Here is a 16,845-nt window from a genome sequence, read left to right on the forward strand (position 1 = left end):
GGAAAGCATGCTTAGGCATTGATAACTCCCTACTTCAGTTGATGGAAGATGGCTTTCAGCTGGCAAATCAATTGACTGCAAAATGAGTTTATGTGATGGTTAATCTTGGTTGTCAACTTGGCTACATCTGGAATCAACTAAAAACCCAACCCCACCTGTGAGGGATTTTCTTGACTAGATCATTTGAGGTGGAATGGGGCACCCTAAATCTGGGACACCTGTGAGGAATTTTCTTGCACTCTTGCTGGTGAGTTCATCTACCCTGCTCCTGAGTCATTCATTCACTGGGATCAGGAATTACTACTTCTTCCAGCATAAATTGAAGACCAGCAGCTCTCTATGACTTTCCTGGGGCTCTGGCAGCAGATTGGTACTCTTGAGACATCCAGTATCCCAGATTGAACAAATACCAGATTCTTGGCCTTTCCGTTGTGAGACAGCCATTTTTGGACCATCCAGACTACAGCCTGCAAGCCACTGTAATATATTTCATATATATTTTCATTCTATCAGTTCTGTTTCTTTAGAGCACCCTGAATATACAGTGTATTAAAATCTAGAATTTATCTAAGAGAGGTTATACATTGTTGCATAGTCCAGTGAGGAAGAGAATCTTGGCAATGGACCATGTCTGTTTTCATTTTGATTTTTCTTTCTGAGACATTTCAGAAAGAGTCCAAGGAAGAATTATTTAACCTGGAGTGAAAATATAAACAGATATGTAGGCAATCCTTCTGCCTTCTAGGTCTGGAGGTAATGCCACCAGACAACTAAGTAGGACAAGTAGGTACAAAGTTCACGCACAAGAGAGTTCCCAAGAACAGGAAGTTCTAACTATCTGTAAGGGACACAGAGACAATAAGTCAAGTGTGTCCAAAGCTTCTGTGGTAAGATGAATCCACCCAGATCACTATGCCTTCAAGCCCTCCTGCATATTCTGTATGTAGGAACACAGTGTGTAAACATGAATGAAGAGTTGTCTAGTCATCTCTGGATTCTGTATGCCATGGGCTGTTCAGCAGAGAATGGGAAAAGAGGTCCAGTTATCCAGGTATACTGATTTTAATCTGTTGAAAGACCTTGCTGGTCAGAGGTCACAGTCTATCATGACCTGGCAGCTTTTTCCAAAGCTCAATGACATGGGAACTCCCTCCCCAGCCAGACTTCCTGCTTTCTACCTGCCCTTATCTGGAGAATGTCCCTGGGCCAGGAGGACTAACCTTATCTGAAAATTGTCTCTAAGCTCGGATGCCTGATTTATCTTTAGGGTGACCCTTGGTACATTTTCCTGCTAGAAGCCTCTCCTGCTTATACTTATATGGTAACTAAGACTTATACTAGGAGCTTTGCTGTTATAGGACCCTGCTGCCACATACAAAGCCTTATAACTGGACCATACCATGTAATGCAAGTTAGGGTTTGTCTCCAGACTCCCCAATCCTATATATTTTCTATTACTCTGGAATAAAGCTGAGCTGATTCACTGAAGTCATCTCTGGGAAGGCTGTCTCTGTCATACCCACAGCCATCTGAACCCTGTTCTCTGCTTCTGCTCCTTCCACCCTCACGGATCAATGTGCCAATGATCTGGAGTAAGAAGCAGAATCACGTTAGTCTAATTGGTTTGAGAGGTAGCTTACAGTCAGTGGATTACAGTTTCATGATTAAGTGTTCTTTGTCTTGTGTGGTGGTTAAGCTTGTTGTTGAGTTGGATGAGATTTAGAATCACTTAGGAGACGATTCTCTGAGCATGCCTGTGAGGACATCTCCAGGGAAGTTCACCGAGGTAGGAAGACCCATCCTCATTGTGAGTTGCACCATCCATTTACCTCAAGTTCTAGACTAAATAAACCAGAGGAAGAAAGTGGAACATCAACCGTCATTCCACCTCTGCTTCCTGACTGTGAATAAAGTCTGACAGGCTCCCCACACTCATGCCACCACAGCTGGAGGCGCTCTTACTGCCATATTCTCTCTGGTATGGTGGACAGCCCTCTTAAAACTGTGAGTGGAATGCAGTCTCCCTTCCTTAAACTGCTTTGGGGGTTGGTATTATGCCACAGCAATGACAGAAGTAAGAAGCACACCTCTTATCATTGTTCATTTTCCTGTTAATCTTTGCAAATGTATCATTTCATGATTTCAAATGCACACAACCTTAGCTCTTTGGGTAATGGACATCAGAACTTGCTGTTACTGTGACCCTGTAGTAATCTTAAATTTATTTTGAAAATCTTTGAGAAACATAGAATCACCTGTGTACTATGCTATTCTTGTGTTTCTTGTCACTGTAGTGGCAGCCTTCATTTCTCTGGTTGTGTCTACAGTTAGATAAATGTTTTGCTATGAAGTGTGATTCACGTCTACTGTTCCTATAGTTAGTTCCTGACTATGATCATGCTAATACTGCTGTGTTTCTTATCTTTCTCTGTGTATGTGTGTGTATGCTTGCACTTAGGTGTGTGCACCTGTGGGTGGGCAGGCATGTGTGGGAGGCATGTGCACCTGTGTACACATGTGTGTGAGGCCAGACATTGACAGGGAATGTTTTCCTCAATTGCTTTATCATCTTACTTTGAAATCATAATCTCAGTCTCTTGGTGGGCATGGAGCTCACTGGTGCACTAGACTGACTGTTGATCTCCAGAGGATCTCCTATCTCAACATCCCCAGCTCTGGGATTACAGGTGTGTATCGCTGCCACACCCAATTTTCACATGGGTGCTGGGATCCAAACTTAGGGGCTTATGCTCATATGACAAGCATATTACCAACTAAGTCATTGTTGTAGCATTTGTATATAATAAATGGAGAAGAAGCTCCTGGTAATTGTCTACTTTAAATAAGTCAATATTTATGAGTTCTGAGCTTTGTTTAATCCTATAGAAATGGATACATTTTCTGATTCAGATGCATGGCTACCTTATTGGTTTTGTGTACTACAAGATTTGTCATAGTTTATTTTTTACTAAATTTTTATAGTGTTTCATGGCAATTCTGCTGGTCAAATGAGTTTTGTCTTTCTACTCACAAATACTGTTCACAATGGTATCATCACAATAATGTTCTTTAAAAAGGATCAAAACTTTTATTGTATTTTGAAAAGATGAACATTCCTAGACTTTGGATCTCCTATCCACAAATGGCATATTAATATCCCCATTGAAAGAACTGAAGGATTAAGCAGCAGGTATGAAAATACTCAGAAAAGTGAAGTGTAATATCCACACACAACATATGTTATGACCATAACTATTATTTTTTTCTTTGTGTGTCTCAGCTACTTAATATTTATTTACAGATGATAAGAGGATGTCATTTTGTTAGGAAGTAACTGTTTTCTTTCTTCTCATTTCCTAATTAATTAAACATTATACCCAAACTTACAGAGAATTTGGTTTTTCTAAAACATTTCAGTCAAACAAATAACAATAGATTCTCATTGACACTAAGGGATTTTCTCTGTTGAAAAGCTAGATAAGAGTAATATATACAGAGTCAAGTCTGCAAAGTAGATTTTAATAACATCATTTTCTATAAAGCACAGTCGAACTGGAGTGGAGCTATGGACATTGAACAATCTTCACCACATCAACATAAACTAGTTAAAGGAGTCTGAGGTTTACACACGGCCACATAAGCTATCAAATAAAGAGAAAGCCTACTCATGTATGTGTGGAAGATAAATGCTGTATTAAATTAAATACGAAGCCATAATTATTTTGTTTATCGTTTCTCAGCAAGCATGAAAGGAACACCTCATTTCTCATAGGATAATACACAGAGGGACTCAGAAAGCTGAGCACGTCAAGACATTATTTTTCAACAATACACAGAGTTGCATCATGGTCTGATTCAATTTGTCATTTGTACATGAATCCTCTGAGCAGATAAAGGAACTCTTGAATTGGTACAGGGTAAAACGAGGCCATCCTTGTATAGGGCTTTGGAAATAAAGGCTCTTTTAGAATGTGAAATATCACCAGCTTTTCATAAAATGGAGGTGCACATTTAGTCTTTCCTAACTTGAATAGAAGGTATGAGACACACAGCCTATGCATTAGCATCCCAAAATTGTTTTACTAGAATTTTAGAGAGCAGAACATTTAACCAATAAAATAGAGTCCAGTTACTCACTACATGCTCATCTCTGACCTTTCTTTTTAATATTTTTGATTGCTTGACAGTTTCTTGTATTCAATTAAACAAATTCTAGTTGTTTTCATTTCCATTCCCTTCCTCTCCTACTTTCTTCTCAACAAATCTTCCTCATACTTTCATTTCTTTTTTGTATGTGGTCCACTGAGCTTTAATTAGAGCTTCTTGTCTGTTAATTAATTGCCTACAGTCCCTCAGGAAGAGTTGGAGCCTCATGGGCCCCTTCCCCATTTGTGATGAAAGTCTGGCAGGCCCAATCTTACGTAGGTCTTATGCAGATAATCACAGCTGCAGTGAGTCCGTGAATGCAATGGCTTCATCATGTCATGTCTAGAAGACCTCTTCTTGGGACGTATCTCTCTGTCTTCTGGCTCTTAAATTCCTCCCACCCCTCTTCCTCAGTATTCTGTGATCCTTGGGAGAGGTGCTACAGCTGTCTACTTTGTTGTTTCACCCTTAATGAAGTTGGACTAGACAGCATTTATTGACTCTCTGGGAACTCTTGGGTTGAGTAGTCCTCTACTAATCTCTCTAGTGTGTTGCTCTCTTGCACGATCAACTTAGCAGCCTTTCCCCGCTGTACTTAAATCTAGAGAATCACATATATTATGCTAGCTAGGCACTCTGTCACTGGGGGCTACACTTTTTACTTTGAGGCAGGGTCTCACTGTGCTGCCAGGATGGTCCTGTGCTCCTTCACCTGCACGTCTTTAATAGCTGAGACAGTCTGAATTTATTACCGTCCTGCCTCAACCTCTGAGTAGCTGAAATGACAGATGTGTCCCACCAGGCCTGGGTATGTCATGGCTCTGTCCTTTCACCTTGTCCTCAAGCTGCCTATTCCACTGTCATTGGTGTCAACAGTTAAACCTCCAGTTTAAAGGACAAGTAGACATCATTAGCCATGAATTCTCTAAACCTTTTGCCCCTTCCTCTCTATACTTATATTTCTTCTTTTACTTGTTTCCTCTTTGTCCTTCCTAAAGAATACACTCCCAGCCTCTACTACTTTTCCAGAAACTGTTTCTTGAGCTCAAGATCATATTTGTCTCAGTAACTCTTTATCTGTAATCCTTTTTCTGCCTGATTTTTAGTCTCTAGCTTCTCGGCCTTCACTCAACTCAAGTGTTATTAATTTTAAAGTTTTTCTCTTGAATTTATTTCTTCCTTAGTCAGCTTTAACTCTCTTACTCCCTTTTCTCATCAATTTTCTAATATGTATTCACTGGTTCAGAGAACCACCTTCGATTCATTCTTCAACCTATTGGGCTTCTAACTCCATTGTCTGATTAAGGTGCTTCACTCAAATGCTATCTAAACACCTAGTAATTATAGAAAGTAACTGACCTTTGCGTTTCTTCTAGTCTGGTGGACTGTTATTTCTCATCTTTGTTCTTCCCTTGCCAACAACTGTCAAGTTTTTTTTATACTATTCTATATAAGCTGAATCCACTATTCAGTGTCTGGCATTATATTGTTCACTCTCTGTCCCTTGTTCTTCACGTAAATACTACTGTCATTTATTTACTTAGTCAGGGTCATAATTATGGCACTCCTTTTGTTTCTTTTTCTCTACCAGCTACACTACCTCTCCCCCCCCCCCCGCACATGCTCACATGCTCACGCGTGCACATACCCACACCCACACACACACCCTACAGTTCTGTTGGTAGGCCTTGTGTCTCTTACATTCGGACCAATCTCTTTGCTGCACTCTTACTTCCTTGATCTAGATCTTCATCACATGTGGCCGATTTTGTTTCTGTGAAGTTTGATATGGACCCCTTCCCTTTTTATCTCTTCAATGTCCAATCATTCCAAAATAGAATAATAATAACCCAAATATAATAAAAATGAAACATGACCAAGGCCAAACCCTAGCTAAGATCATCGGTGGTTCTCAGTTCCCATGGACTTTGAGTCTTCTTCCTCTCTTATTATGTTTTCTGTTCACACCCAGCCAAGTGTCATGCCTTCAACCTACCAGAGTCTCCATACTTCACATTTTGCAAATCTGTTCCCTGAACTCATTATTTTCCTTTCCATTTCTTTTGGGCAGAGAACTTTCCATAGACCCATGCTTTGTATTTGCGTAGTGCTTTGTAAAACCTCAAGGGTGGTCCTCATATTTTATTACATGTGGTTTAAAACCAGCCCTTCCTTTCCACAGATTAGGAGCTCAAGGAATGCTCTTACTGTGTTTGAACAAATAAATAAACATCCTATGGGCATTTTTAAACCTACAGAAGAGGGATAAGGATAACACAGAAATAGACCCACTGGCAAAGGGAAGTGATCTAGGAAGAAGAGTCATCAGGAACATGACTTCTGGGGGAAGAAGGAACAAAGAACTAAAGGTTACAAACCAAGCAAGGACATCTTCATTTCTAGAAGCCCAGTCAGAGCTGTTGCTTAGTCTATTGCCTTGGTGATCATTTAAGGTACCAAAAATAACACTAGACCCACAGGGGTCCTATATAATGACCTGTAAGTAGGTTCTGAGATGGTGTCCTAAGAAGATGTTGCATGTAACAGGACAAATGTTTAGATCCAGAGGAGAGAGACTAATTGTATCCATTACCAAATATGACATTGCACATATTAAGTGAGACTAGGAACCTGTGCGGAAAATTTCCTCAATGCAGAAAGAATACGAACAGTATAGTAAGTGTACAAACAGAATGTGCTTGGGAAATGAGTTGATAAGCTCCATGTTATCTACAAACCTGTTAGTTTTAATTCATTTCTAATCTGCACCATGTCTTAAAATAACTCAAGTATAATATTGCCTCTAGTGATTTATGTTCAAAACTGGCTTAATTTGTATAAAACCCCTGAAAGATCTGTCCAGTTTCAGGTCTGTACACATGTCAATTAAGATATAGTCAAGACACTGTCCATCCTAACATCATAGGGGTCTCCAACCCGAATTTAAGGTTTTTTAAATATTAGAAAATATACGTGTGGTTGAACATCTAAAACACAAGTCTTACATAAATATAAACTGATGTTTTAAGGGTAATTTTCTATTAAATGTTTAATTCTACTTTCCCCAAACAATACGTTTTCTGAGAAAATGTTTCTCCCTTTAATCAAGAGTGATAGTGTACTCAAGTTAACTCTACTGTTTATCTTCAACTTGGATAATTTTATTCACTTTCTGCACCAAAGGATGATGAAACAGTTAGATGAAATCATCATTTATGACATCATCCACTCAGAGATGCATTTGCTCAGGTTTGTCCTAGGTTCTTTTCCCTTTTCTTCCCACCCTTGTACTCACATATCACTGGCAATCGAGGAGTTCCTGGACATAGACTTTGGAGAGAGGTCATAATCGCTGTCGGATCGATACAAGAAGGACTCCCGGCGTTGACTGTGGACAAAGTTTGCTTGGAGGATTAGCCCCGATCCTGGGCTGGTCATGGGATCCAAGGGACTCCGTGCCGCTGACGTACCATTGTCCACGTCGAAACTATGGATAGAGGAAGAAGAATTGCATTGGTGGGAGCACTGGCATGCTAGTATCTCAGCAGAGGAGTTAGCTTGATTTGGGGAATGATGGCAAGATTTTATATCTAATTCTTGCTAGAAAAAAATTACAACGTTGAACTAGAGATGTAGCTTAGTGGTAGCGTGTTTGCATAGCCTAACAGCCTGAGTTTGAGCCCTTGTACTTCACACAAACAAACAAAAAACAAATCCACAATTGTAATTATCACATTGGCTGGACATTCTTATTTTCCTTGGATTTTAACAATTTATAAGGCATAAGTTTTCTTAAACCAAACTTCAATTAAAAAAAAAAAAGAAAGTCATTTTGCAAAAGTAGCTCTGAGCATAGAATTACTGTTTAGAAACGAAACAGTATTCATAAACAGTATTCATAGAAAAGAAACAAATTCATAATAATTCAGTATATATTTGAGTGTGGTTGAACAATGGCCACTGTCTAATGTCACAATTCACCTGAACCTGGCTGGGCTGGGCTTTTTTTCCCTTTCTCACACTACACTTACTCAATCATTAATTTCTCTATCCTTTGCTATGAATATGTACCAGCCTTTACAGTTGTCTCTTGAATTCATTTTCCAGTCTTTATCTAGTACCTTTTTTACCTTCTTAAATGCAAAGATGACTGACTGCAGCAGCCTTCAGTTGAAACTCTTCATCAACTCACGTTGCCTTCAGAATCAACACAAACTTCTTGACTAGTCTGAAGGTTTTGCATGTCTCTCAATGGCAAGCAACCACTTTCTCAGCCCAACGTACACCCTAGACCATCAGGCACTTTGCTATCAACTCACGTTGAACTGCCACCCCTTCTCTCTGGCTAGTATTTCTTGAATTGCTCTCTTGATTACCCACCTCTCCTTTGCTAAGACAACTGACACTCATTCTTCAGGACTTAACTTTTTTTTTTCTGTTTTTTCGAGACAGGGTTTCTTTGTGTAGCTTTGTGCCTTTCCTGGGACTCACTTGGTAGCCCAGGCTGGCCTTGAACTCACAGAGATCTGCCTGGCTCTGCCTCCCGAGTGCTGGGATTAAAGGTGTGCGCCACCACCGCCCGGCAGAACTTAACTTTTATTTGAAAGTTTTTTCTGGAGATCTCAGAGCCTTGTGAAATACCCTTCATGCTACCAAAGACACTGGCCTGTTCCTTGGCAATTAATTGAAAATGTTTGCTATTTTGGTCTTCATTTCTATATTTTTGAGCTCTCACAAAATGGACTTTGAAATACCTCAGCATTTCAGGAGCTCTTTCAAAAACTTTTACTGGATGGGTCCAGGACCTGTGGTTAGACAGGTTATAGACCGAAAGAGAGAACCTGCTACTATTATGCTGCTAAATGAATATAGTATTAACTCAACTCCTAGTGACTTATCGTTATGCCCATAGATTAATGCATTTCCATCTTTCATCTGAGAAACCTTTTATTTGCAATAGATGGTGACTGACATTGAGACCCACAGTGCTGGCCTACATGAACAATGCTCTGTGGTTAGTTTGCAACATGTCCATATGCAACACACACACACACACACACACACACACACACACACACACACACACACAATGTTGTGTCCCAGGTGTCTCAAGTAAGCCAAGGTGGGGAGGTGGGTGAATCATTGATCACATATGCATCTATGATCGAGCAACACCTGAATCAACCTCAAAGAAAGAGGGAGAAAATTACAGTGTAGTTCAGTTAACCAAAAAACTTTTCCAACTTAAAATTTTCTGTGTGTGTGTGTGTGTGTGTGTGTGTGTGTGTGTGTGTGTGTGTAGGGGTGTGTGGTGGATGTACATGTTTGTGTATGCATGTAGGCCGAAGGTTGATGTTATCTCCATAAATTGCTTTCAATCTCATTTTTTGAGATGGATTCTCTCATATAACTTGGAGTTTACTGATTGATGGGGACTGCCTCACCAAAGATGGGATTATAGACATGAACTGCCCATGACAGGCTTTTAGCTTGCAAGCAGGAGTTAGGAACTCAGTGCTTGTGTGGCAAGGATTTACCAACTAAACCATCTCCCCAACCCTTAAGATTTTCTTAGAATTGTGTCATCTTATAAATGTACTTATTTGGTTCTGTCAAAACACTGGCAGATTATCTAATTAAACATTCACTTTATAGACAAAGAGGACAGGTTCTAGAAAAGCTGATTGATGAAAGTCACTGAGCCAAGATTTAATTATCTATTGTTCTCAAAGTCCTGCTCACAGAGTGCATGCTTCCATGAGGCACAAGCACATGTCAGTAGCTGTGGACCAAACAAGAGGAATCTGACTCGCCTGGGTAGGGTCATTGCTTTGCAGGCACTTTGGCTATCCCCAGGAAAGCCGGGAAGGCAACGTTTTTAAATCATCAAAGAGGGATATCAGGGGTATTTAGGGATGTACTTCTTGGATGTTATTCATTAAATAAGCATTTACTAAACACTTATTACCAGTATACTGTGATTAAAAACATAAAAGCAATAGTATTAACTCAGGCTGGGATGCCTGTGATGTCTCCATAGAGGAATAGTAACTAAAGCGGGCTTTTGGTGCTACTCAATACATGTTTGGAAGATACTATTCAGAAGAATAGGGAGGGACGGGAGTAGATTTTGCTTTAAGGAGACAGTCACAGAGGATCCGAGGATGGAAATGCTCTACAAAGCATCTGTGCTTGCTTCCTCTTATGATTTCGCAGGATAATGTTAGGGTTTAAATGAAACAGAAGGAAGGCTCTTGCTACATATTCTTCATAAAAAACAAAGAAAATAGGAGAGTGTGATTTCGGATTTACTTTTTCTCGCTTTAATTGGATCAATGCTAACTGAATTACCAAAAATCATTCATTTATATTTTTAAATACAGTATTTTTTCAGTTCAACTAAGAAAATCTTAGCATATAGAGACACCCTACTGTAGTTTTCTGAAAAATATTACCAGATATCTGAAAATATTTTTGCAATAATACTGTCTGTGAAAATTAAAACATTTAACTGGACACACACAAACAAATGCCTGGTCTGAGATATAACTACGATCTTTGCCGTTTGTCTGTAGATGTAATATAACACTTTGTCCACTAGATGGAGAGAATGTTCTTAAATATGGAAAATCTATTTTAAAATAATGTGAAGGCCTAAATTACTTACTAAAGACCCACAAAACCCTCATAAATATTACCTAAAATAATGCCTCACATCTATTAAACTGTTTATAAATATTGATTAAAAATTACACCAATCTATGAAACACTTGTGTTAGCTTTACTTTTAAATTAATTCATTTCTTTCTTTTTCAAAGAGTGATCAGATTGGTTTATAACTTATAAGCTCAAATGACCTTCCAACCTGTCCCTAGATTAGCTGGGACTGAAGACACATACCACCCATGCCTGCATGGCTAAGAATTTGCCTTAGGACCAGGCTGACAAAGTGATGCTCAGAACAGTGACTGATGTCTTATTGAATCTTTACATAAAAAAACAAACAAACAAGCAAACAAACAAAAACTCAGGAAGATATCACTGAAACTCTACAACACATCACTGAATACATGTTATGCTGGGCAAAGTACCATGAATGTCAATGATAGGCTGGGAAAGCCTAAGTTTGGGAACACGAGTGTTCTCAGAATACAGTTTGATTTGGGAGGTGGGCATCTGGTCATGCTAGATTTCCATTATAGTAAATGCTTCTAAAATCAAAAAAATCATTATCAAGAAAAAGAAATATTACTGATAATACCAAGTTCAAAGCATTAACAAATATCAGTAGTAGTGAATGACCTTATAGAAAGTGATTTTATATGAAGAATTTAGTGAACAAGCTTTGCAGTCCGTCTTTGTCCTTAGATTAATACTGGGTAAATACAGATATATGAAACACAGCACTTCTCAACAAGGCATTAAATTCTAGGTAACGGAATAAAACATGAAGCAATTGTGGAATAAAGGCCAAACGTATGTATAGCACCAGTTATAAATAGCCTAAAAATAATAAAGCATAGCACTGTGTGAATTGGGTAATCAGATATTCAAGAGGCAACATATATAAAGGGAGCTTAATGCTCAGAAGGAGTAAAAGGTCCAGGCGGTGCAGAGGATGGCAGGGGTAGAGGATGCCCAGCCAAAGTGAAGCATCAGAAGCAAACCAAAAAAGGGCGGTAGGGAATGTGAGTCAAAGAGGACACAGTGTTGGGCTGTATTTGTGGGCTAGCGCTGAAGAGCAATGGGGATATAAAAGTGGAAATAGTGCATGGTCCAGCCAACAGGTAGGCTGGATATGTTAACAGAAGCCAGGCCAAGGCATGTTGGCATCTGCTTGCAGTGAAGAGATATGTGGAAAGGACCCCCAGCCCCTTTTAGCAGCTGTCACCGAGGAGTGAGGTGCCGGAGACTATTTACTTTTCAGTCGCCTACGTACATATGGCTTGGTTTGTGAAAATAAATGTGTTGTTTCTGCAATGGCGAGAGAAGGAAAGCCACAAAAGAAAAAAATAAAGAACCAAAGGACGCGGAAGGAACTCCTCCTAAATGAAAAGCTTCTAAACCAAATCCTTCAAATGTGAGAAGGAGGGGTATACCTTCTGAGAGGTCTTGTTCAGTAAAAATAACAGAAGACACTACTTGTTCCTCACAAGGGGGCTGATAATCGACTCAACATTAGACTATTTGTGACTGGCTTAACTTTCTGAAAATTAGCTTCATTTAACTGAGAGCTAATTCATGCTGAACTAGAGATGGCTTCAGATGAGCCACTCAATTTTTGGAGCGTGGCCTCACTGATGGTCCTTGGTATCAAAAAACCAAGAAAGGGATGTGGGAGAGGCAGTCTTAATTCAGTTGATGTCAAAGAGATGAGGAGTGACTTTCCTAAGCATCTTCTGGTTCACACATAGGCCTGGTGAATTCTCTGTAGATTCACTGGCAGTCAGGTGGAGTCTAAGGCACAATATTATCTGAAGCTTGGGAAAGTAGCAGAAGAATCGAGGAGAGGGAAAATATCCAATTATAATAATGACAGTGATAATAAATTTTGGAGGATGCTCCACGTGCCCCACACTCTGCTTTCTGCATACTGTCTCATTACATCTTCACCCTTGGAAGTGGCCTCAATATTTTCTAGTCAACCAAAAGGAATCCTGAAGCCTAGGAAAATGCCTCTATAATAATATGTTTGGAGCTATTCTTATGAGTCTGTTTTATACCCAAACTGTCGGACTCTAGAGCCTGGGACTATGCTTATGTTTATATTTCAAAGTCTCCTGTGACTGTAAGAAAACAGAACACTTCTTAGCACCCTTACTAGGGTGGACCTTTCAGCATTAACTCTTTGCAAGCGATACCCTGATAACTCACAGGTCACATATGCCAAAGCTCATTCTGCAACCTAGCATTTTGGAATTTGCTAAATCCTTGTTTTTCTAATTTTGAACGTAACAGTAGGGTATAAAGCAGTTTCCTCCACAGTCTGCTTGGAGGGTTCCTTTGCAGAATCTGAGGATTGTCTTGGAAATAAGGGACTGTTTGGAGGTCTTCGAAAGGTCTTAGCTCATGGAAGATAGTGAGGTGCTATACTGTCTCATGTACTTGCTTCCCTTAACGCAGTAGGACACACACATCTCACAAGAGCTGGCTTTCACCAGCAGATGGTTACAAGAAGGTGGTGATGATACAGCGGCATTGGTCCCTCGGAGTGGGCAGTAAGAGTCAGGACCTGTTGGCCTGATGCATTTAGAACTCTTGAAGGTGGTATGTGGCCGGCCATCTCTTTCTGTGGAGCTTTCCTTTTTCAAGGGACAGACAGAAATCAGACGAACAGGCCAACAACAGAACTGCTCCCAGATCTCTCCATTCTTTCATTTTAGTGCAATCAATGGATGGTAATGAAGTCTATATCTACCTCCCATCCAGCTGCCTCGGCTGTTCCCATACTTCCTGTCTACTAATCGTGGAACTGTTTGCATTGCTCATCCTTTTAGCCTGAAGGTACTCTGATGTTCTGATGGGAAGTATTTTGATTCTTGACCACCATGTGGCCTCTCTCCTGAGCCAGGACTCTTCTTCTTTCCTGAATAAATGGATCATTTCATATACTGTAGCCCTTAGGATCCTATACTTAACACTGACTGCAGGTTTGGGGCTTGAAGGAGGTGAGGCGCAATGAGGCACCGTGGCTGGTCTCCTGGGAGTCTATGCCAACATGAGTTCCCGGACTAAGCATTTTGCTTGGGGCTTCCAAGGGAAGACCCAGCTGAATGCTCATGTGAACCTTCGGACTCTCAACTAAAGCCGGGGGCAGCTACGCACTGCTTCTGACACGGTGTGCTGACAAGGACCGTGTATTCACAAGGCAGGTCATTTGCTCCATGGTACAAGGTGAAGGGATCTTGAGAGAGTTTAAATTAGAAAACTAGGGTTAAATTTCGAATCTTGGTTCTGTCACTTATTAGTTAGGTATTCTTGGCTAAGTCATATACCTTCTTAAACTCCTACTTCCGGATAAAGAAACAGGTAGCTCTGGGGCCATGACAGGATTAGAAGAGAATATGTGCAGAAAGCATTTACCTCATTGCCTAGCAGCTAGTACATGCCCAGTATAGCCATTGGCCATTGTTTTAGTCTTGTTAATCGTTGTCTTCCACTGACATCATCCACCAAGACCATTGTTTTTATCTGAGTCGCTCTGTGTCTAAACACAACACTCTGAGAAGAATCCAAATGGAAACATGAGGGAGGAAGGGACATAAGGGGAGTGTGCCTTGGCCATCAATGAGGTATCAGATGCCTAGCCAGATCTGTCACAGCCTCAGTGGCTTCGAGGTCCTCCACCCTCATTGTAATCCTGGTGTGATAACATCCTGACAGGGAGGGGGTGGAGACTGTTTTCTCTAGATAGTCTTCACCAAGGAGAGGAAACAGTTTCCTGGGGGGAATAGGAAGGCACAGAGGTTGCAACAACTCTGGCAAGGATGTAGCTGCACATAATGGTTAGAAACAATTCTTTAGTCCTTTAACCACAGACACAGGGTGTGCCTGGAGGCAATTACCTTGTTACTTAGTTTCTTTGCCTAATGGCCCCCAGGGTATGGAATCCCTTGCTGTTGGCTAGCCAAAGGGTGCACTTTGGTATTTCACCACTGGGGAGGAAGAGGAAGGCTAACATCAAGTATAAGGACATCTGGATGATGATTAAAATTTTCTCTTCATATCAATTACTTCACTCAATCTTACCAATACCATATGGTTAGAAAATTTGTTACTTATGAGCACTAATGATATGGGCCCATTCTAAATTTCTCTGCAAGCCAGATAGCATCTCTGCAATAAAGAAAATACCTGACAGAATTAACTATTTTAATTTTTTTTTACAGAGCATTTATAGAAAACTGCATTTTATAGTGATAGGCACATGTGACTCTTTCTCAACCCAAAAACTGACCATCGAATGTAAGGCGTTTTACAATCTTATTAGATTAAATGTTGCTGTGGATGTTAGTTTGCATTATTTGTGTATTTCCACAGAGGGTAGGCATTTAAGAAAAGGAACTAAAGGTCTATGAAAAGTCATAGTGTACCAGTAAAGCACTTGATATTCTGAGCCTTTTGCGACTTCACAGAGTTGTCCCCCCCACACAGAGAGAGAGAGAGAGAGAGAGACAGAGACAGAGACAGAGAGAGAAAGACAGAGAGAGAGAGAGAGACAGAGAGAGAGAGAGAGAGACAGACAGAGAGAGAGAGAGAGAGAGAGAGAGAGAGAGAGAGAGATCATCAAGTAAATTTTACGTTTTCACATACGGTTTTCATGAAGAAAAACCAGACCCTGACAGTATGTACTTATTTATGAGTGAAATGATATTTGATAGTTTACTAGTAAAAGTATCAGGTGATCTCAGGGAACAACAGTCGTCTATGGCTTGTCGGTGACAGTCTCAAACAACACAGGATAATAAAGGAATGGAAGCTGAAGATGATAACTGGAATTCCGTACAAGAGAAAATAAGCTCGTGCATTTTGGTCAAATAATATGGCAAGATCCCCCCCTTTTTTTTTTTTATGAAATACTTCTTAGACCAGTGTATGGACTAAATATTCACATCTGGAAACTGTCATCTACCACATGACTGTGCTTGAAGGTAAGGCCTCTCCAGGGGGGACAGCCGTTAAATGAGTTTGCGAGGGTAGAGTCTTAGTCCAATAGGGCTCCACAAAGTTGTCCTCTGAATCCCACGCGTGCTATGGCATAAGTGCACCCACACCACACGCACAGCACAGCACACACATATACAACAATATTCTAAGCCGTCTTTGGCTATTCAGGGTCTTTCGCTGCTCCATATGAATTTCAGGATTGCTTTTCTACTTCAGTGAAAAATGTCATTGGGATTTTGCTGGGCATCACAGAGAAACTGTTGGTTACTGTGGGGAGTACGGACACAATATATAAGCCTTCTAATGCACAGACCAGCGTAAGCAAGGAGACCAGGGACAGATAGGTACAGTTACTTCTAATAATCTTCCTCACAACAAAGGAAATAACCGAAATATGAAAAAACAACTTACAGGTGGATAAAAGTATCTTCAAACCAAATTTCTAATAAAGGGTTAATGTCCACAATGCATACACAACTCCTGCATTATAAGAGCAAAATATAAAATAATGGAATGTCTCCCAATTAAAAACATCCAATTGAAGAAGCAGATATTTCTCTAAGAAAGGCAAACCGCCAGCATGTATGTGAAAGGGTGTTCAGTATCACTAATCCTCAGAAAAATACAAATGAAAATCACAACACTGCATCATGCTAGTTAGCATGATAATTGAAACACACGCACACACACATACACACAGACACAGACACACAGACACAGACACACAGACACACAGACACACACACACACACACACACACACACACACATTGACATGGTTGCACCAAAATTAGAACCTCTTTTACACTGTTGATGGGATTATAAAGTGATGTGATTGCTATAAAAAGTAGCCTAGACCTTCCTGATAAGGTTAACAATAGACCCAGTTCAATTTCTGGATCTTTACCCAAAAGTGCGGAGATCAGTGCATCAAAGAGATAACTTCATTTTCATGTTCACCATAGCACTAGTCACAACAACCAGGATGTGGACATCACCAAACTATCCTCCAAGGGATGACAGGTAGAGAATG

The 16,845-nt window shown here is 40.2% G+C and overlaps 1 protein-coding gene across 1 annotated transcript in view; it reads right to left on the reverse strand.

Moving 5' to 3' along the window:
• Positions 1–16,845, reverse strand: part of Pde4d (phosphodiesterase 4D) — a 267,034-nt gene that overhangs the window by 204,381 nt on the left and 45,808 nt on the right. The window contains exon 2 of the mRNA XM_059276081.1: positions 7,442–7,633. Coding sequence (XP_059132064.1) covers positions 7,442–7,633 — 192 coding nt within the window. The remainder of the gene's footprint in view (positions 1–7,441; positions 7,634–16,845) is intronic.

This window comes from Peromyscus eremicus, chromosome 11, assembly GCF_949786415.1.
Source record: "Peromyscus eremicus chromosome 11, PerEre_H2_v1, whole genome shotgun sequence".
NCBI lineage: Eukaryota > Metazoa > Chordata > Mammalia > Rodentia > Cricetidae > Peromyscus > Peromyscus eremicus.